Source organism: Ranitomeya imitator, chromosome 1, assembly GCF_032444005.1.
Source record: "Ranitomeya imitator isolate aRanImi1 chromosome 1, aRanImi1.pri, whole genome shotgun sequence".
Taxonomy (NCBI): Eukaryota; Metazoa; Chordata; class Amphibia; order Anura; family Dendrobatidae; genus Ranitomeya; species Ranitomeya imitator.
Genome location: NC_091282.1, coordinates 908,780,781 through 908,803,316, shown reverse-complemented (window position 1 = coordinate 908,803,316; position 22,536 = coordinate 908,780,781). Strand labels below are relative to the sequence as shown.

General features: G+C 47.3%; 1 protein-coding gene across 5 annotated transcripts in view; it reads left to right on the top strand.

The window, feature by feature from the left end:
- USO1 (USO1 vesicle transport factor) overlaps window positions 1-22,536 on the top strand; it is a 189,544-nt gene that overhangs the window by 87,630 nt on the left and 79,378 nt on the right. For 3 of the 5 annotated variants that reach the window (XM_069743471.1, XM_069743464.1, XM_069743463.1), the window contains 4 exons: window positions 4,509-4,597; window positions 5,798-5,952; window positions 13,547-13,752; window positions 14,285-14,305. In XM_069743471.1, the coding sequence (XP_069599572.1) occupies window positions 4,509-4,597; window positions 5,798-5,952; window positions 13,547-13,752; window positions 14,285-14,305 (471 nt within the window). The remainder of the gene's footprint in view (window positions 1-4,508; window positions 4,598-5,797; window positions 5,953-13,546; window positions 13,753-14,284; window positions 14,306-22,536) is intronic. The other 2 variants (XM_069743466.1, XM_069743465.1) reach the window with 1 other exon arrangement.

Below are 22,536 nucleotides of genomic sequence, written 5' to 3'. Positions count from 1 at the left end.
TGGTTCCAAACAGGGGAACGAAAAGTAAGATCGACCCTGGACCTCAAACTTCTAACAACCTTTGACATGGTCCTCCTTCTTTGGATGGAGTAACTCCGCTCAGCCATTACTTCAACAGAAAAAGGTGCAGTTTCCGGCATCCATCGACATTCGGGTTGCTTGCCCTCTGCAAAAATTCCTTCGCCTTTCAATTCGTCAACAGCATTTTCAAGTCACAACCTTGTCCTTCGGCCTTGCTTCCGCACCCAGAGTGTTCGCTCGGGTCATGGCGGATGTCATGTTTCTCTTGCACTCTAGAGGCGTGCTCGTCCTGCCCTGTTTGGTCTTTCTAGCCGCCCTTCCAGGACTACGCTGAGTCGTCTATATCTCTTGCGATACCTTCTCTCCTGGGCTGGCAGCTACACTTAGACAAGTTCTCCTCATTTCCAGCCCAGCAGATATCCTTTTTGAGGATGATCCTGCACACTTCTAGAAGGATGGTAATTCTTCCTCAAGACAAGGTCATGGCCCTTCAACAGGGAGCTCGCGCAAGGAGAGTTCTGAGGACTTGATTACTCACCCCCTCATTTCATTCGATTTGCTAAGAGAGTTCTGAGCAAAAATGGTGACGACAATGGAAGCGGTTTCCTTCGCTCCGCTCGTTTTCAGCAAGTCAAGCAGACTTTCAGACAATAGTCTCTGAGCTCCTTCTTCATCCAGGGCCTTTCTCCCGGTTCAATAGTTATTAGTAACTTCCAATGCCAGTCTTCTTCTCCCCATCATTGTTCTGGAGATCCGAACGGTAGTCTTACAGCAGGTCCACTGCCTTCTGGCGGGTCTCCCTATCCGAATTCAATTGGATAATGCCACGGCGGTGCCTTACGTCAGTCATCTAGCAGGTACCCACGGTCAGGCGCCATGACCGAGGTACCTCACTTTCTCTGATGGGCCGAAGTCTATTATTCGGTGATCTCGGCAGTATATATCCCAGAAGTAGAACTCTGAACGGCAAACAAATTCAGCCGTCAGGGTTCCGCCTCAAGTCAGTGGGAACTTCACCCCGAAGTCTTCCATCAGATCTGTCCTTACTGGAGCTCTCCAGTTGTAGGTGGGATGACATCCAGACTGAAGGCCAATGTACTCGAGTTCGTGGTTCGGCCTCGAGATCCAAGAGCCATCGCTCTCCATGCTCTGGTTCTGCCGTGGTACCAGTTTCCATAACTCCCCTTCCACTGCTTCCGAAAGCCTTTCGGAAGCAGAAAGGGGCCCCAGTGATCCTCAGAGATCCGCACTGACCACGTCCGTTTTTTTGTTTGCGGAGCTAGTATCTTTTCGCCTTATCGCAGCGCAACCGCAAGTAGGGACTTTCTCACAGGGAGTTTTCACACGTAGTTCTTCCCTATCGCATACCGTTAGATCATTGGGACCGTATTATTCCTAGGAGCCTTACAGTAGGCTCCTTTTTCACCCGGGCAGACTTTACTATCAGGGAAAGTCGTCCCGTTCTCCTCTGCGATATTCTCACTCTGACGAGTCTTCGGAGCTAGCTTCTCTGCTCTTTCAGACTTTTTTCCCTTATTTCCTTCGAGGCAAGGTTGTCCTCAGGCCATCTCCATCCCTTGTTACCAAGGTGGTACTGTATTACCACTGTTATGAGGGCTTAGTTCTTCCCTCATCTCTTTTGGCTCCAGTCCACAAAGTGGAATAAGATCCCCCATATTCTGGACGAAGTGAGTGCTCTGAGTAGGTACGTCTTGAGGACGGCGTCCTTCTGAAGGTTGGACGTTTTATTTGGGCTTCCTGACGGTAGAGGAAGGCTTCCTGACATTTTCAGGAAGGGTTTAGCCGTTTCATCGACCATTATAACATGGTGAATTCTTTTCACCATCCAGGAGTCCTTCCGTGCTAGATGTCAGCCTATCTCCCTGTCTATCAAGGGTTCTAGGCACCAGGCGTCAGCAAGGCACGCCTGCAAGCTTGCGGATTCGTCCAGTCCGCATGCATTCTTGAAGCACTATAATTCCCACACTTCCACAGATGTGAGTCTGGGCAGGCGGACTCTGGAGGCCGCGGTGGCGCACTTGTAAGTAGCGGTTACACAGGGCTTGATCTGTTGTTGTCCCCACCCAGGGACTGCTTTGGGAAGTCCCACGGTCTGTGTCCCCCAATGAGGCGAAGGAGAAATAGGGATTTTTGTGTACTCACCGTAAAATCCTTTTCTCCGAGCCATTCATTGGGGGACACAGCTCCCACCCTGTTATTAGCTTATGATTGTTTTTTATAATCTGACATTCTATACTCTCATATATAATATGACATGCTATACGCTCATATATTGTTATTGATCTCCTACTGCTTTTGCACCGAACTGGTTAGCTGAGAGCCAGCAGGAGGGTTTATACTGCAGGGGAGGAGCTAACTTTTTTTGTATCACTTAGTGTCAGCCTCCTATTGGCAGCAGCATACACCCACGGTCTGTGTCCCCCAATGAATGGCTCGGAGAAAAGGATTTTACGGTGAGTACACAAAAATCCCTATTTCTCTATCGCTTGAATGTAAATGGAGAATAGAAAGGGGATCACTGGAGGAAGAAATGTACAGGCTGCAGGAGCTTCATAGGGAAGGACTATAAGATATTGCATACACAAAGGGCCACCATGTCTAAAATAAGTGTGTCCTGGAGTCATTCACTTTTTTTCTCTTGTTTTTTTTTTTTTTAGAACATTAGAGATACAGGTGCTTTTGCTGAGTCACAAGCTCTGGAGGGATAGGGAGGGGGAGAACTGCTGGAGGGAATGATTTTGAAACATCTAGGCAGAGCGTCTAGACAGAGCGTCTGGCCCAAACACTGCAGTACAGCAGGTGGATGTCTCCCGACACTTGGGAAAAAAATATGGCGCTGAGGAGTCTGCATTAGGTAAAAAAAGGGCGTTGGGTTCCCGTGCTTCCGGGGATTGTGCCACGCTGTGGGGAATGAGGGCGGTGGCGGGGAGCGTGAGTCAGCCTGCTCAACTGGCAGACTAAATGGTGAGGGCAAGTACTGTCCACGGGAGCAGGCCCCAGAACCAGCCAGGGATTAATTTTAGAAAACCCTCTATCGGGAGAGCAGGGTGGCGAGGGGCCGTGGTTGGGCTATAACTGCATAGCGATTTTACGGAAAAAACACCATATCACTATTGTGTTTAAGGGGACACCCCCTCCTTTAATCCCGGGAATTATGGGGAGAGATAACTGTAATGAAGGCCCTGGAATCCATCTTTGCAGCACGGTAAGGAAGACGTCATCAGACGTTCTGGAGGGTACCTGGTCCCGGGGCTGTACATTGGGCGGCTATAAGGTACCCATACCATCTTCCCACCCTGCACGTCTGGCTCTGGAGGGCGAGCGGGCTAGGGTGTAGCGGCAAGGACCAGTCCGCATCTTCCTCCATGTGGATGCCCCAAACACTCTTGATGTGTTAGGAGGCATGGGGTCCTGCCTGGTAGACACGAGAGGGTACAGTAGTGATGCAATCCCACACTGTGCTCCTGGTCTCTATGGGGAGAGCGGAGTGATCAATTACACTCGGTCGCCCAGAATCACAAACTGTATCAGAAAAAGAAAGATCATTAATAAAAAAAACAACAAAACCTACAGGTAGAAATGGGGCTGAGAGCCCTGTGTCCACCTCCTACTGACACCAAACTAAAACTGATGAGCTTCCTGCCAGTTGGTGGGTGCATACTGCTGGTTTCCTGTGTCCCCCAATGAAGGCTTCGAGAGAGAAGATTTTACGGTAGGTGCCCAAAATCTTCTATCATGGGGTTTCGGTAAACATAGACTCCATTAGCTTTTTTTTTCATAAACATTTAACAGGAGCCAACAAAAATCATTGTGAAAATAGCCATGTAGAACTTTTACTGCGTTATGCTTTTGACCTTTTTCCTGTCGGTATATTTGTCTTGTTGCCACCCTGAGGCTGAGAAGTGTGCGGGCCTCTCCCTGCTCCTGCACTGTCCTAAAGGGAAGCTGATTGCTGATACACACTGCCGGACCCACGGGCAACATGTGTCAGGCACTGATCTCAGCCAGATTTGTATGAAAAAGCATACCGCCGGGTACCATGCCTCACAGGAGACTAGCCGGACAAGCTGGTCCTTGGCGGCTTCTCACCACCGTCTGCCAGTGACTGATGGTTCTCTCCCTATACACACACAGACCTGTCCACCAAGGGGAACGGGCAGGAGAAGCTACAGGGACTGACATTTCCGACTAGACTCCTGTCTGTCTCGGTCTCCGGAAGCTTGTAAAGTATCTTTGAATCTCCGCTCATTTCACAGCCACACATACCTGGCTGGCATCATGGATCGGCAGCATGGATCAGCTGTCAGGTTCACTTTAAGACTAAACATTAGGAGCCTGAACTATGTTTTCCATATTCCGCACAGCTGTGTATAGGGATTTCATTACATTTATACCATGCAATGATTTTTCTTTGCTGACTTGGCACACACAATTGATGTATTGTTATGTTTCTTTGCATTTAAAAGACCATAAACACCGTCTCGGAGGTGATCAGAGGCAACCAGGTTAATCAGGACTACTTCGCTTCCGTAAATGCTCCATCGAATCCTCCAAGGTAATTAGTTCTGCTGCTTAGCTCCTAAACTGAAGCACCCTAGGAAGTGACCCCTTTTTAGAATCCTTCAGTGCACAGATTCATTGCAGAAACTCTCCAGTGTGAATGGGACAATCCATCTAATTCTTAAATGAGACTCGCCCAGCAATAGCTGTGGGCAAATGGACGTCTCTTATTTGCCTGATATCCAATAGTCAGACATTGGCTTACAGGATAGATACCTGTAGGGGGCACTAGAGACCGTTTTCTTCTTATTCCCAGGAGGCATTGCCAGTACAGGTATGATCACACAATATTTTTTTCAAGCAGCTGAACCTGCTTGAAAATTTAAAGCAAAAACTGTTGTAGGAGACGCTGGAGTTTTTTTTCTTCCCTGAAGTATGTTTTTGTGCGTTATTCCAGCATTTTCCAAAGCGCTTTGTAAACCCTTTTAATTTGATGTTTGTGTAAGCATTTATGTGAGGGCTGTTTTTTGTGTTTTTTGGGGGGTCATTGCGTGCATTTTCTTCAGTCCATTAGACAATGATTAAAACTCCAGGTTTTTTTTGGGGGGGGGAGGGGGGGGGTTACGCAAAAAAGCTCAGAAAATGCTCCAGATGACTCCCAGACATATTCTGGGTGTTTAAAAAAAACAAAACAAAACTTTTAACATAGAAACAATTATGAAGATACTTATAAGCATTTTCTGAGGCTTTTTTCACCTGAAAGAATGTTGTGTGGCCATTTTGCTGGATTCTTTGACGCCTGAGAAAAATAAGACTATATACATCTGTCAAGTACCCGTCCCCATATGGTCATTTGGGGCGCAGCGCTAGTCATTGATGTACTTCACATCCAACATGACCACATGAAGGGAAGGAGCCGAGGACCCAACTGTGTGCTGCGGTAGCAGGACAGAGAGAGTGGGCCTAGGACGGGCGAGTATAATCTCCGGTTATTATTCTTTGATGTCTAGGGAGATGTCAAATGCAAAATAAACATCTTTTTGGGAAATAGGGCACTATCGACTTGTACTGAATGAAATTGCTGGCCAATATGAGGGCATCTTCCTGAATCGTATTTTGGGAGATTCACTCATCTCTAGTCACAAACACAGCATCCCTTGGTAATCACAGAGAGCAGCAATACTGTGACATTTGAAATCGAAAGACATTTTCCGCTCTACCTTTCTTTTTTTTTTTCTCTTTTGTTTCTCTGAAGGCCGGCCATTGTGGTGCTTCTAATGTCCATGGTGAATGAAAGGCAGCCCTTCGTCCTGAGATGTGCCGTTCTCTACTGTTTCCAGTGCTTCCTTTACAAGAATCAGAAGGGACAAGGGGAGATTGTAGCCACTCTTCTCCCTTCCACCATTGATGGTAACGCCTCTTTTATGTATCCTCATTTATCTCTTGACAGCTGATGAATGACATATTGGAATACAGCTTTTCTTGTAGCACCAATTCATTAGATATAGATTGCTGTGCCATAGACGGCTTTTATATTGTATGTCCTTTATATGCCATGAAAGCTGAAAGTCGACATAGATATGATTTCTGGCAAGGTGGCTGTGCTTACGTGGACTCTGCAGTAGAATTGGACATTTTCCTGTGTCACTAGATATTTTAATTAAGAGGGGACATTTATACCCCAGAAGCAGGACCATTTCTCCAGATTCGTGTGGGTCCTCTTGGCAATCCAGCAATTGGATGATTGTCCGATCTATCCACTCTGAATAATTACTACTCCCACATCCTCATGTATTTTGAGAATCGGTTACCGTATAAATTTTGGAAAGCATAGGGTCAGATTTGCCCAATTTGTCCATTAGATAATATTTTAGCCAAACATCAAATTCCTTACTGCTTTTTTTTAACCCCTTCCCGACCTGTGACACAGCGTATGCGTCATGAAAGTCGGTGCCAATCCGACCTGTGACGCATATGCTGTGTCACAGAAAGATCGCGTCCCTGCAGGCCGGGTGAAAGGGTTAACTCCCATTTCACCCGATCTGCAGGGACAGGGGGAGTGGTAGTTTAGCCCAGGGGGGGTGGCTTCACCCCCTCGTGGCTACGATCGCTCTGATTGGCTGTTGAAAGTGAAACTGCCAATCAGAGCGATTTGTAATATTTCACCTAAAAAAATGGTGAAATATTACAATCCAGCCATGGCCGATGCTGCAATATCATCGGCCATGGCTGGAAATACTAATGTGCCCCCACCCCACCCCACCGATCGCCCCCCCAGCCCCCCGATCTGTGGCCCGCTCCCCTCCGTCCTGTGCTCCGCTCCCCCGTCCTCCTGTCCGCTCCCCCCGTGCTCCGATCATACCCCCCCGCACAGCGATCCCCCCCCCGTGCTCCGAACCACCCCCCCTGCACACCGATCCACCCCCCCGCACAGCGATCCACCCGCCCGCACACCGATCACTCTCCCCCATGCTCCGATCCCTCCCCCCCCGTGCTCCGATGCCCCCCCGTGCCCTGATCTCCCCCCCCCTGTGCCCTGATCTCCCCCCCTTATACTTACCGATCCTGGCGGGGTCCGTCCGTCTTCTTCCCCGAGCGCCGCCATGTTCCAAAATGGCGGGCGCATGCGCAGTGCGCCCGCCGAATCTGCCGGCCGGCAGATTCGTTCCAATGTGAATTTTGATCACTGTGATATAATCTATCACAGTGGTCAAAATAAAAAAACAGTAAATGACCCCCCCCCCCCATTTGTCCCCCATAGATAGGGACAATAATAAAATAAAGAATTTTTTTTTTTTTCACTAAGGTTGGAGTTAGAACTAGGGTTAGGGTTAGGGTTAGGGCTAGGGGTAGGGGTAGGGTTAGGGGTAGGGTTAGGGTTAGGGTTTCGGTATGTGCACACGTATTCTGGTCCTCTGCGGATTTTTCCGCAGCGGATTTGATAAATCCGCAGTGCTAAACCGCTGCGGATTTATGGCAGATTTACCGCGGTTTTTCTGCGCATTTCACTGCGGTTTTACAACTGCGATTTTCTATTGGAGCAGTTGTAAAACCGCTGTGGAATCCGCAGAAAGAAGTGACATGCTGAGGAATGTAAACCGCTGCGTTTCCGTGCAGTTTTTCCGCAGCATGTGTACAGCGATTTTTGTTTCCCATAGGTTTACATTGAAATGTAAACTCATGGGAAACTGCTGCGGATCCGCAGCGTTTTCCGAAGCGTGTGCACATACCTTTAGAATTAGGCTATGTGCACACGGTGCTGATTTGGCTGCGGATCCGCAGCGGATTGGCCGCTGCGGATCCGCAGCAGTGTTCCATCAGGTTTACAGTACCATGTAAACCTATGGAAAACCAAATCCGCTGTGCCCATGGTGCGGAAAATACCGCACGGAAACGCTGCGTTGTATTTTCCGCAGCATGTCAATTCTTTGTGCGGATTCCGCAGCGTTTTACACCTATTCCTCAATAGGAATCCGCAGGTGAAATCCGCAGTAAATCCGCAGGTAAAACGCAGTGCCTTTTACCCGCGGATTTTTCAAAAATGGTGCGGAAAAATCTCACACGAATCCGCAACGTGGGTACATAGCCTTAGGGTTAGGGTTGGGTTGCAATTAGGGTTGTGGTTAGGGTTAGGGGTGTGTTGGGGTTAGGGTTGTGGTTAGGGTTACGGCTACAGTTGGGATAAGGGTTAGGGGTGTGTTGGCGTTAGAATTGAGGGGTTTCCACTGTTTAGGCACATCAGGGGGTCTCCAAACGCAACATGGCGCCACCATTGATTCCAGCCAATCTTTTATTCAAAAAGTCAAATGGTGCTCCTTCCCTTCCGAGCCCCGACGTGTGCCCAAACAGTGGTTTACCCCCACATATGGGGTATCAGTGTACTCAGGACAAACTGGGCAACAATTACTGGGGTCCAATTTCTCCTGTTACCCTTGAAAAAATAAAAAATTGCTTGCTAAAACATCATTTTTGAGGAAAGAAAAATGATTTTTTATTTTCACGGCTCTGCGTTGTAAACGTCTGTGAAGCACTTGGGGGTTCAAAGTGCTCACCACATATCTAGATAAGTTCCTTGGGGGGTCTAGTTTCCAAAATGGGGTCACTTGTGGGGGGTTTCTACTGTTTAGGCACACCAGGGGCTCTGCAAACGCAACGTGACGCCCGCAGACCATTCCATCAAAGTCTGCATTTCAAAACGTCACTACTTGACTTCCGAGCCCCGACATGTGCCCAAACAGTGGTTTACCCCCACATATGGGGTATCAGCGTACTCAGGACAAACTGGGCAACAATTACTGGGGTCCAATTTCTCCTGTTACCCTTGAGAAAATAAAAAATTGCTTGCTAAAACATCATTTTTGAGGAAAGAAAAATGATTTTTTATTTTCACGGCTCTGCGTTGTAAACGTCTGTGAAGCACTTGGGGGTTCAAAGTGCTCACCACATATCTAGATAAGTTCCTTGGGGGGTCTAGTTTCCAAAATGGGGTCACTTGTGGGGGGTTTCTACTGTTTAGGCACACCAGGGGCTCTGCAAACGCAACGTGACGCCCGCAGACCATTCCATCAAAGTCTGCATTTCAAAAGTCACTACTTCCCTTCTGAGCCCCGACGTGTGCCCAAACAGTGGTTTACCCCCACATATGGGGTATCAGCGTACTCAGGAGAAACTGGACAACAACTTTTGGGGTCCAATTTCTCCTGTAACCCTTGGGAAAATAAAAAATTCTGGGCTAAAAAATTATTTTTGAGGAAAGAAAACGTATTTATTATTTTCACTGCTCTGTGTTATAAACTTCTGTGAAGCACTTGGGGGTTCAAAGTGCTCACCTCACATCTAGATAAGTTCCTTTCGGGGTCTAGTTTCTAAAATGGGGTCACTTGTGGGGGGTTTCTACTGTTTAGCCACATCAGGGGCTCTGCAAACGCAACGTAACGCCCGCAGAGCATTCCATCAAAGTCTGCATTTCAAAATGTCACTACTTGACTTCCGAGCCCCGACATGTGCCCAAACTGTGGTTTACCCCCACATATGGGGTATCAGCGTACTCAGGAGAAACTGTACAACAACTTTTGGGGTCAAATTTCTCCTTTTACCCTTGGGAAAATAATAAATTGCAGGCTAAAAAATCATTTTAGAGAAAATAAAATTTTTATTTTATTTTCATGGCTCTGCGTTATAAACTTCTGTGAAGCACTTGGAAGTTCAAAGTCCTCACCACACATCTAGATTAGTTCCTTTGGGGGTCTAGTTTCCAAAATGGGGTCATATGTGGGGGATCTCCAATGTTTAGGCACACAGGGGCTCTCCAAACGTGACATGGTGTCCGCTAATGATTGGAGCTAATTTTCCATTTAAAAAGCCAATTGGCGTGCCTTCCCTTCCGAGCCCTGCCGTGCGCCCAAACAGTGGTTTACCCCCACATATGGGGTATCAGCGTACTCAGGACAAACTGGACAACAACATTTGCGGTCCAATTTCTCCTATTACCCTTGGCAAAATAGGAAATTCCAGGCTAAAAATCATTTTTGAGGAAAGAAAAATTATTTTTTATTTTCATGGCTCTGCATTATAAACTTCTGTGAAGCACCTGGGGGTTTAAAGTGCTCAATATGCATCTAGATAAGTTCCTTGGGGGGTCTAGTTTCCAAAATGGGGTCACTTGTGGGGGAGCTCCAATGCATAGGCACACAGGGGCTCTCTAAACGCAACATGGTGTCCGCTAACAATTGGAGCTAATTTTCCATTCAAAAAGTCAAATGGCGCGCCTTCCCTTCCGAGCCCTGCCGTGTGCCCAAACAGTGGTTTACCCCCACATATGAGGTATCGGCGTACTCGGGAGAAATTGCCCAACAAATTTTAGGATTCATTTTATCCTATTGCCCATGTGAAAATGAAAACTGAGGCGAAAAGAATTTTTTTGTGAAAAAAAAAGTACTTTTTCATTTTTACAGATCAATTTGTGAAGCACCTGAGGGTTTAAAGTGCTCAATATGCATCTAGATAAGTTCCTTGGGGGGTCTAGTTTCCAAAATGGGGTCATTTGTGGGGGAGCTCCAATGTTTAGGCACACGGGGGCTCTCCAAACACGACATGGTGTCCGCTAACGATGGAGATAATTTTTCATTCAAAAAGTCAAATGGCGCTCCTTCCCTTCCGAACCTTACCATGTGCCCAAACAGTGGTTTACCCCCACATGTGAGGTATCGGTGTACTCATGAGAAATTGCCCAACAAATTTTAGGATCCATTTTATCCTGTTGCCCATGTGAAAATGAAAAAAATTGAGGCTAAAAGAATTTTTTTGTGAAAAAAAAGTACTTTTTCATTTTTACGGATCAATTTGTGAAGCCCCTGGGGGTTCAAAGTTCTCACTATGCATCTAGATAAGTTCCTTGGGGCGTCTAGTTTCCAAAATGGGGTCACGTGTGGGGGAGCTCCAATTTTTAGGCACACGGGGGCTCTCCAAACGTGACATGGTGTCCGCTAAAGAGTGGAGCCAATTTTTCATTCAAAAAGTCAAATGGCGCTCCTTCCCTTCCAAGCCCTGCCGTGCGCCCAAACAGTGGTTTACCCCCACATATGAGGTATCAGCGTACTCAGGACAAATTGCACAACAACTTTCGTGGTTCAGTTTCTCCTTGTACCATTGGGAAAATAAAAAAAATGTTGCTAAAAGATAATTTTTGTGACTAAAAAGTTAAATGTTCATTTTTTCCTTCCATGTTGCTTCTGCTGCTGTGAAGCACCTGAAGGGTTAAAAAACTTCTTGAATGTGGTTTTGAGCACCTTGAGGGGTGCATTTTTTAGAATGGTGTCACTTTTGGGTATTTTCAGCCATATAGACCCCTCAAACTGACTTCAAATGTGAGGTGGTCCCTAAAAAAAATGGTTTTGTAAATTTCGTTGTAAAAATGAGAAATCGCTGGTCAAATTTTAACTCTTATAACTTCCTAGCAAAAAAAAATTTTGTTTCCAAAATTGTGCTGGTGTAAAGTAGACATGTGGGAAATGTTATTTATTAACTATTTTGTGTCACATAACTCTCTGGTTTAACAGAATAAAAATTCAAAATGTGAAAATTGCGAAATTTTCAAAATTTTCGCCAAATTTCCGTTTTTATCACAAATAAACGCAGAATTTATTGACCTAAATTTACCACTAACATGAAGCCCAATATGTCACGAAAAAACAATCTCAGAACCGCTAGGATCCGTTGAAGCGTTCCTGAGTTATTACCTCATAAAGGGACACTGGTCAGAATTGCAAAAAACGGCCAGGTCATTAAGGTCAAAATAGGCTGGGTCATGAAGGGGTTAATTTTCGGTCAATGTGATGTCCATGTGTGCAACTATCTGCACATGACCGAAGATTTTAGGTACTGAGTGTAAGGTCTCTTTCTCTATCGTTTCATTGGAGGACAGAGGAAACCATGGGTCTATTCAGCTGTCACCAGGAGGCTGACAGTATCTAAAAAATATTAGCTCCTCCCCAGTAGTGTACACCCACCAACTGGTAGGAAGCTAATCAGTTAGTGAGGAAGCAGTAGGATAAGCAACAGGAATACAAAAAACCATACCTGAAAACAACACAACCATAAACTAGGGCGGGCGCCGTTTGTACCCACTGTGGCCTCGTAGACCATAGATGATTCCGCAGTGACAACTCCAAACTGTGCTCTTGGTCTCCTATGTAGGATTAGGCCCCTTTCACACATCAGTTTTTAGCCGTCAGACACAATCCGGCGAATTTTGAAAAAAACAGAACCGTTGCAAATTGTGAAAAACTGATGCAACGGATACGTTTTTTCGCTGGATCTGGTTTTTTGTGTTTACCCGGGGATAGAGTTTGGACTTCCTGTTCGAGAGAGAGACAATGAATGCATGAGTTTTTTTCATGATGTCTTTAAAAAAAACGCAATCGGTCGCCGGATTCCATCATTTCACCTCACGTTTCATCCGCTTTTCGCCTGATCTGTCGCTGTGCTTTTTTTCGCCGGACAGAAAAAAACATTCTTTTGTCCGTTTTCTCCGGCCGCCGGAAAACCAATTTGCAACAGATGCAGCAAAAAACGGATGAAACGTGAGGCCATCTGGAGCAATGCGGCTCCTAATACAAGTCTAAGAGAAAAAAACTGATCCGGCGGCAATTTTTGACGGATACGTTTTTTTCAAAATTTGCTGGATTGTGCCGGATGGTAAAAACCTGATGTGTGAAAGGGTCCTTAAAGAGTCACACAATTTCACTCTGTGCCCTCACAAGCCATGGAGCGAATATACTCGTTGCTCGAGATTTCCCGAGCACGGTCGGGGGGTCTCCGAGTATTTTTTAGTGCTCGAAGATTTAGTTTTTGTTGACGCAGCTGAATGATTTACAGCTACTAGCCAGGCTGAGTACATGTGGGTGTTGCCTGGTTGCTAGGGAATCCCCACATGTACTTATGCTGGCTAACAGATGTAAATCATTCAGCTGCGGCGATGAAAACTAAATCTCCGAGCACTAAAAAATACTCGGAGGTCACCCGAGCGTGCTCGGGAAATCTTGAGTAATTAGTATATTCGCTCATCACTAGACATCATTAATAAAAAACAACAAAACCTAAGGTAGAAAGGGGCTGGGTCCAGACCTGTGCCTGCTTCCTACTGACACTAAGCTAAAACTGATGAGCTTCCTGCCAGTCGGTGGGTGTACACTGCTGGGGAGGGGCTAGCTTTTTTTGCAGTGTCAGCCTCCTAGTGGCGGCAGCATACACCCATGGTTTCCTGTGTCCACCAGTGAAGCGATAGAGAAATCATGCAGGTAATGGCAGGCATCTCCTGTATCCATCCATGGTGCGGATGAGCCTAAGGAGCTGAATACGGACCCAGTCACATTGGCGAATTGTGAACATGATGGGGCTGATTAAATTAATCGTAGAGCACTACTCCTAAACATATGGCGGTTAAGGTTATGGAATTCTGCTAAATTATACATTACAGCATATTAATGTCTGCCCCTTCCCACAGCTACTTCATTGTCTGCCGGACAGCTACTCTGCGGAGGTCTCTTTTCTACAGATTCGCTCTCAAACTGGTGTGCGGCAGTGGCGCTGGCTCATGCATTACTAGACAATTCCACACAGAAGGAACAGCTGCTCCGAGTCCAGCTGGCTACGAGTATTGGCAACCCACCTGTATCTCTGCTGCAGCAATGTACCAACATCTTGGCACAGGTACAAGTATTCACATGGCATCTGAAATAAGCCAAGGCATTTGTAGGGATTTCCCAGTACTTCTAGAAAAAGTTTAATAAGTCTCCCTCCAGTGTTTCATCAGTAGGAAGCTCTAAAGTAGGCTACAGTTTGGGAAACCAATGTAGTGCTGGTGCTCAGAGCCGTCCAGATATCTACTTTCTATAGACTTCCAAGGTTTAGTTCAGTAAGTTAGGGGGTATGCAGCTGTACTAGGGTTACCGAGAAATATGGGAACAGTACATAATATATGAAGTAGATGGGAGAATCAATTTGCAGGACTCCAGTCCATCAGCCAAGTTACTAATCTGTGACAGCTGGATGGAAGCCTTACGGGAGGACATCTCGCAGGCTTCCCATCCAGCACTCACAGATTATTGACCTGGCCAATCGACCAGTCCTATAAGTGTTATCCCATCTCACAATTGTTTGTGACTTTGGATGAAATCCATTACGAAGCTTAAAAGTGTCATAATAATAATTCTAATAACTACATTTGTGACATAATTTGCAGGGGGATAAGATCGACAGACGGGTATGTATATGTTGGCACTGCTTTCTGACACTGCAGGGCTTCTTTTACTGGCTTTTTCCGTCTGGGTCTTGTTTTCGTTCTCCCATTTAACCTTTTAATAACTGCTCTGAAGTGACTCTTAACTCACATGTTCTTTCCTCTGCTGGGGTATTCCCATTAGAGGGTGCTGGGCTCATCACTGGTGCTTTCAGTAAGCAGCATGACTGCTCCATCATTCTAGAGTCCATGTCTTCTAGAATCACGAGAGATGGACGAGGCACTTAATTCCTTATTTTAAGATGCATTCTGTATCACCAAAAAGATCGACACAGAAGGTTTCTTGTATTATATTGTATTCATATTATTATATTTAATATCTTTATATTTCGATGACAGAACATCAGTTCTGGGTTGAATTCTGCAGTTGCATCTTTAAAGTAATAAACCAAATCTTATTTAAATGTCCTTTGCACCTTTCTTTTACTTACGGGTGAATTTCATTTTCTACATTCGTCTTTTCTGTCTTGTTCCTGATGTATCCCCATGCAGATCCTTGCTTGAATGCAAGTAAAACTATGACTGAAGTTGTCACTGTCCCAAGATTTTGGGAAAATTAACAGTTTTGCCATTTTTCAGTAGCCATTGATGTTACCCACAGGTAGGGATGAGCGAATCGATTCTCAGGATCGTGGTCCAGTGGCCATGTCAGAATTGCATGTCATCCTGACTGGACCCCAGCAAACTGCTTCCTTCCTGGCATGACGTCATGTGTATCACGTCGCAACAATGATGTCACACCAGGTCTACAAATCAGAAGAGATGGATGTCTGCAGGTAGGAGGCAGTTAGCACAGCTCCCGTTTGGCAGCCATAAAATGGCCCCTGGACCATGGTCCTGCTAATCGATTCCCTCATCTCTACCCACAAGCAATTCTTCGCACACATGACCACTCCATGCCGTCAAAAAATCATACATTTCTTAACTAAATGTAGGGCTTAAAAAGCAATCCACAAACCAAGATGTTCGACTAGGTCATTATTTTGTGGAAAGAAAATTTTATTTTTACATTCTCCATTACTTCAAAACGAATGGGTGTTAATGGCTCCACTTTTCCAATGATTTTCACAGTAGGAATGGCTTCCTGCTAGGCAAGCTAAGGCTAGGGTCACATTCTGCAGGGCTCTCTGGCAAGTACTATGTCGCGGTTTCTGTTGGAGTCCTTAAAATAATCTATTCCAATGTAAATCCCGAGCCGACGGAGTAAATGTGAACTCTGTCTGGCCTCCGTCTTGGCTGTAGTTGTCTTTTTCAGACCTTTACGAAAACGAGTAACTTAAGTTTTTATGCATGTTTGAAAAAGGCGAATACTGCCAGGGTGGAGGTCAGAGTAGCTCCATCCGCATCATGGCTTTCCGTCGGAGTACAGATTTTCAGGGATTCTCACCGAAACCCCAACATAGTGCGCGGCGGAGTGCATTGTATGAGCGTGAACCTAGCGGAAACATGTTCCTTTTCAAACTGATATTACTCCGGAAGCAAATGCTTGAAAATTGAGAATCACATAGTTTGGGGGAGACTGCTGTATGAAGATGTCATTTAATAAGATCCCTTGTATGAATAACAGAGGGCCTGTCTAGTCTCCTGATATATTGCATGAAAACAACATTTCCCCCCCCCCCTTCCCAAAAAAAAAGTTGGAGTTGCGCTTAAAATGTAAGCCCTCTATTTCCCGTTCTTATACTCCCTTTCCAGCAGCATCACTTTTACTGACACCGCTCTGGTCCCGCGGTGCCCTCTTGTGCCAGTAATTTCTGACTGCACAGAAGTTAGACTCTATATCCACATACTCAGTGCAAGTCTATACTAGTCAGAAGGAGAACCTCGTAGAGATGTATTGAAAAGTGACCTCTGCGCTCTGTAAACACTGGAGCTGGGGGAAGGTAACTTTTTTTTTTCCCGGAGACAGACGGGTACGATACTGGAAAAGGATGAAGGTGGCGGCAGGTGAGTATGAGACGAGACATGGGGCAGGGGAATTACATTTAAAGTACCACTCCAGCGGTGCAATAAACTAGGTGACCCCCACCTTTTCATCTATATTGTTAGTATGCAAATGTTTGCCTTGTGTATTGTGGTTTAATCATCTGTAGGAGTAAACTAGTGCTATCTTTCTTGGTGGTCTTGATCAAAAGGGTTGTTCAGCCTTAGACTACGAGTCCTCAGTCATTCTTTGTGACTGCAGATTTGTGAATCCTCACACCGCGCACATTGCACACTGTGAGGATTTTCCGCTCCTGGGAGCGGGCAGGCACGTGACTGCAAATAAGTGATTTGCATACATTCGATCATGTGAGAACTAGATGGGTGCTGCCTTGCTAAATGCAAATGTATTGAGGGATCCCGGACACAGTCTAGTTGGAATGTGGCCGGAAGTATGAAAATCACAGTCACATGACCGCCTGGTGCCAGCACTGGAGAATCCTCACAGCATGCAATGTGATGATTCATAAGTTTTCAGTCCTGTAGAGTGACTTGCCTAAGGCCGGACAACCCATTTAACATGAACCATTTTAAGGTGGCCATAAATGTCTAATGTAACAGGGAGAAGACCATGGGGGGTGTAGAGGAGAGAAGGATCAAGTATGTGTGATCTGATCTCGCCTTGCTCGATCCTTTAATTCTCTTGGATATAATTTATGGCAGTGGCTTACACTCTCTCCCCAATTAAAATACATACTGGCGAGTTGATCTGGCGACCAGTATATGGCCACCTTGAATAGATTTCTAAAATTGACTTTCACTAATCTTATAATCGTTTTGCTGTTGCATTATGGAGTTTCCTAAACCAGCTACTAACTTGGTTACTGTTTGTACAAGGTCTGACCTAGGACATGTAACTAATAGTCCTGGCATGCCGTGAATGGTCTCTATCCCCTTGTCTATGCAGAGAAGTCTTTTTCCAGCTCACTTTTCTCATCTTTTTTTCTTATCAATTAGACAAATAACAATTGCCAGTATGTGCCATTAGAGGGACACATCAATCTGTGCACAAATCTCTGTAAAACCAGTGTCTTCATTTAATTGTTCACGCCTGTTCTAAATATACCGGTATATTCAGAATTGGTCCAAATGATTATCTGATGTCATGTACAGATGGGCGCAGATCACATTGGGGAAACTTACAACTACCGCTTATATCCAGGATCCTATCCTAACCCCATGGCTTTTGGGACTCAAGTAGTGACAGGTTCTCGGCCTCCCACGGTCTTCAAAAAGCATCTGTAAAATGTAAAGGAAATGTGTCACCTGAAAACAATTTATCCTTTTATGGGAAATATATTTACATAGGTTTTAGAATATTCGTTTCCATTTTCCATACCAAATTTTTTTTTAAAAATGTGAAATTTTGTAGTTTTCTCCTTCGCCTCATTGGGGGGACACAGGACTGTGTGACTGTGGGTGTATGCTTCTGCCGCCAGGAGGCTGACACTAAGTAAACTTGAAAAAAAAGTTAGCTCCTCCTCCATCGTATACACCCTGACACTGGCTACCAGAGACCCGAGTTTATGCTTAGTGTCTCAAGGAGGCACATCTCTGGATCCTGGATTCTTTTGACCCAATTTTCAACATCTTTGGATTGAGGGGGCGACGGACCTTTTTGAGGGTCCGATCTCCCCAAACCATCAACGGGCAAGTACGTGCGAATTTTTTCCACGTATCCTTTTCCGCTACGTGGGATCCTTCACCGGACTTGGCCCTGACCACCCTGAGGTAGCTAGACTCCAGGCTGTACAGGTGCGTGTAGATGTCCGTGTGTATTCCCCCCTGATTCCTACACCCCTGCTCGGCGGTGTTAGCTGGGGTGGTGGACGGTCCCTCTCCTTATCCTGGGGATAATGGAGATAGGGTTCCTGCACCGTCATTTGTCTTCCCCCTCTCTGGAGTGCGGTGTGACAAAGGGGGGACTCCTGGCATTACCTGCTGCTGCGTCCTCCGGGAGCGCGGTGCCTTTGTTTTGTCTTTGCTCCGGCGCTGCAGTGAGGCTCCTTCTCGGGTGGTGTGAGTCGGCGCTGCGGCATTAGGACTGCGGCGCTGCAGCGTGTTCCGGCTCTGCTGCGTTGGGACTGCGGCGCTGCAGCGTGATCCGGCGCTGCAGCGTTAAAAGCAGCGGTATAATGCGACGGTGCCGCTATCCCCCAGAGGCTTCAGGCCTTGCCTAGCCTCCTTTGGGCGTGGGGTAGCGTCCTGCCTGGAGCCTGGGACTTCCGTTCAGCGCGCTGTGAGGCCCCGCTCCCTCCGGCGCGTCACTTCCGGTTCCGGCTTCTCCTCTCTCTGAAGGGGAAAAATTGAGGCCCCGGCTTCGGGCCTGCTCCAGGCCGCAGCGTTGATTGGCGTTCCCTCCCCCCTAAGGCCTGCTGTGCACATAAGACAGCGCATTTGGGCTCCGCTTCGTGCATTCAGGATCCATCACTGTACTCGTGGGGACACAGGACTGGGGTAAGTGCTTCTCCCTCCATCTGGCTGAAGCATTCTTTTTGTCCCAGTCTCTGGCCCTGGGTATAGCTTTACAGGATCACTATGTCTAGAAGGGTTAAGACTCACACGGTTCTTTTTACCGGTTGTGCAACTTGTCGTGCCCCTTTTCCGCACGCCCAAAGCAATCGCCTCTGCGAGGCCTTTGACTCTGAACGCGCCCAGGAGCCCCCCCCCCCTGCCAGTTCTCCAGTAGTCTCTCTGGCTCCGGTCCCTCAAGCAGATGCTGGGGCAGCTCCGCCGGAATGGGTCGCGTCCTTGTCGCAATCCATGGCGTCCCTTACTGAAGCGATCAAATCTCTGCAGACCCCGGCAGTCAGGGCCGGTAGTCCACCTGTCTCGGAGAGGGCCTCGGGGTCTCAGGAGCCTTCGGCCTGCAGGGGCCGCGCTCACTCTAGACAGACGCATGGAAAGCGGATTCGCACAGCGTCGCCCAGGCATTCAGGTGCTTCCGCATCCTGGAGTTCCGTATCTCGTTCTCCTTCCCCTGCGGAAAGCGGGGAAGTTGAGACTGACTACGAGTCAGAAGGGTCCCTGAATTTTGAGAATCCTGGATTTCAGGAGTCTGTAGATAGCCTAATTGAGGCTGTCAATCAATCTTTGGGGATAGAGGACGAGCTCACCTCATCCTCTGATCATAAGGTCTCTTTTAAGCGGGCTAAACGGGCCCATAGGGTCTTTTCCTCTCACCCTGAGTTTGAGGACCTGATTCGACGCAACCGGGAGCACCCGGACAAGCACTTTTCAGGGCAAAGCGCTCTGAAGGCTAGGTATCCCTTTGCTTCGGAACTTTGTAGTAAATGGGCAGAAAATCCTTCTGTAGATCCTCCAGTGTCCCGTTTAGCCTCTAGCACGTTGCTATCTCTGCCTAATGGCTCATCGATTAAGGATCCTACGGATCGTCTTATAGAGAGCTTGGCTCGTTCCGTCTTTGAGGCCTCAAGTTCGGAACTTTTTCCTTCCTTTGCGGCAACTTGGGTTGCCAGGGCTATGATATCTTGGTCGGAGTCGTTATCAAAGGCTCTTCAAGAAGGTAATTTGTCAGCAGAATTGGCGGAAATGTCATCTCAGGTAGCACTGGCTGGTAGCTATCTGATTAATGCGTCCCTAGATGCAGCAGATTGTGCTTCTTCGGCTGCGTCTAATGCTATTGCCATCAGAAGGACCCTTTGGTTAAGGTCCTGGCGGGCTGATTCTACCTCTAAAAAATCACTTGCATCCCTACCGTATCAGGGTGGTCGTTTGTTCGGAGAGAAGCTGGATCAGCTCATTTCTGACTCCGCAGGAGGGAAAAGTAAGTTTCTTCCTCAGCAGAGGGCTAGACAGCCTTTTCGTCGCCAATTTCAGGCCCGTTTTAGAACCTTTCGCAATGTTAGATGGGCCCCAACATCAGGCTCTGCTGCGCAGGGTCGACCCAATCAGGACCGAGACGGATCTCTTATACGGCCAGTCAGGGGGGAAGAATGGGTCCCCAGTCTACTAGATCCAGAGGATCTAGGACTCAAAGATTTTCGGCTAAGTGACTGGAGGCCTCCTCTGGGTGTCTCCAACAAAGTAGGCGTACGTCTACTTTTATTTCGCCAGGTCTGGCTTCAGGTAATCCACGACCGGTGGGTTGGAGAGCTCGTATCATCAGGGTACAAAATAGAGCTGGTTCAGCTGCCTCCTCCCCGGTTCTTCCCATCCCGTCTTCCCAGGTCCGAGTCTCTCCGTCAAAGCCTGTTCAATTCCGTAGAGTCCCTTCGTATCAGCGGTGTCATTTCTCCTGTTCCAAGGGAGGAAAGGTTTCAGGGCTTTTATTCCAATCTTTTTGTAGTGCCCAAAAAGGACGGAGCAGTGAGGCCTATCCTAGATCTCAAACTCTTAAACAGGTTTGTCTGCGTTCGTCACTTTCGGATGGAGTCTCTCCGGTCAGTCATCGCCTCTCTGGAGAAGGGAGAGTTTTTGGCCTCAGTAGACATTCAGGATGCTTATCTACGTATTCCCATCTTTCCGCCTCATCAAAGATTTCTCCGGTTTGCCGTAAACAATCTACACTTTCAATTCACGGCATTACCCTTCGGGCTGGCCTCCGCTCCCAGGGTGTTCACAAAAGTTATGTCTACTGCGGTGTCCATTCTGCACTCCCGAGGTATAGTTGTCTTGCCATACCTAGACGATCTGCTGATCAAGGGACCGACTTTTCAATCTTGCAGGGAAAATGTCGGCATCACTCTGGACACCCTTTCTCGTCTAGGTTGGCTGGTAAATTTAAGGAAGTCATCCCTACAGCCGTCTCGGAAGATCTCATTTTTAGGCATGATCTTCGACACCTCTCAAGCCCTATCAATCCTTCCCCAGGACAAGGCCCTAGCCCTTCGGCGGGAAGTGAGGAATCTTCAACAACCGTACCCTCATACGATTCGGTCTGGCATGAGGGTGTTAGGAAAGATGGTTGCAACTATAGAGGCGGTTCCGTTTGCGCAGCTTCATCTTCGACCCCTCCAACAAACAATCCTATCAGTGTGGAACAGAAATCCTCTCTCTCTCAACCGCAGATTTCGGTTGTCTCTCCAGGCCAGGCAGGCCCTCTCTTGGTGGCTAAACAGCTCATCTCTACTCAGGGGGAAGCCCTTTCCCCCAACCAATTGGCTGGTGGTTTCCACAGATGCGGGGATGGGGAGCGGTGTTTTTTCATCACACAGCTCAGGGACGCTGGTCTCCTCGGGAATCAGATCTCCCCATCAATATCTTAGAGATTCGAGCAGTTCGACTAGCCTTGTTACATTTCCACCATGTTCTGGCAGGTCGCCCTGTCCGAATTCAATCGGACAACGCCACAGCGGTAGCCTACATAAATCACCAGGGGGGCACCCGCAGCAAGGCAGCCATGCAGGAGGTAAAACAAATTCTACTCTGGGCGGAGAGAAATCACTCTGTGATCTCAGCGGTCCACATTCCGGGCGAAGAAAACTGGACGGCAGATTTTCTAAGCCGTCAGGGTCTAGCCTCCGGGGAATGGTCTCTCCATCCCGAGGTATTTTTGCAGATATGCCATCTTTGGGGGACTTTGGACGTGGATCTAATGGCGTCCAAGATGAATGCCAAGGTGCCCAGTTTTGTCTCTCGGTACCGAGACCCCCAGGCAATCGCCGTGGATGCGCTGGTACTGTCTTGGAACCAGTTTCATCTCTCTTATCTGTTCCCTCCTCTGGCACTGCTCCCGAGGGTAATCAAGAAGGTCAAATCAGAGAGAGTGCCGGCCATCCTGATCGCTCCGGATTGGCCACGACGGACCTGGTATGCAGACCTGGTACAACTTCTCGCCTGGGTTCCTTGGCGGCTCCCCGATCGGCCGGATCTTCTATCTCAAGGGCCGATCTACCACCAGAACTCAGAGGTCCTACGTTTGACGGCCTGGCCGTTGAATCTTGGGTTTTAACTCAGGCAGGGTTTTCTCAAGAAGTGGCTGATACCATGATCAGTGCACGTAAGTCCGTCTCGGCCAGGATTTATTATCACACTTGGAAGGTGTTCCTTTCCTGGTGTAGAGAGCGCGGGCTGCCTCCTCTGCGTTTTTCCGTTCCAAACATTCTAGCCTTCCTTCAAGCAGGCCTGGATTCTGGGCTTGCTCCAAGTACCCTTAAAAGGCAGATTTCGGCTTTATCAGTCCTTTTTCAGCGCAAGATTGCTACTAATCGTCAGGTCAGGACTTTTTTCCAGGGAGTCGCTCATAAGGT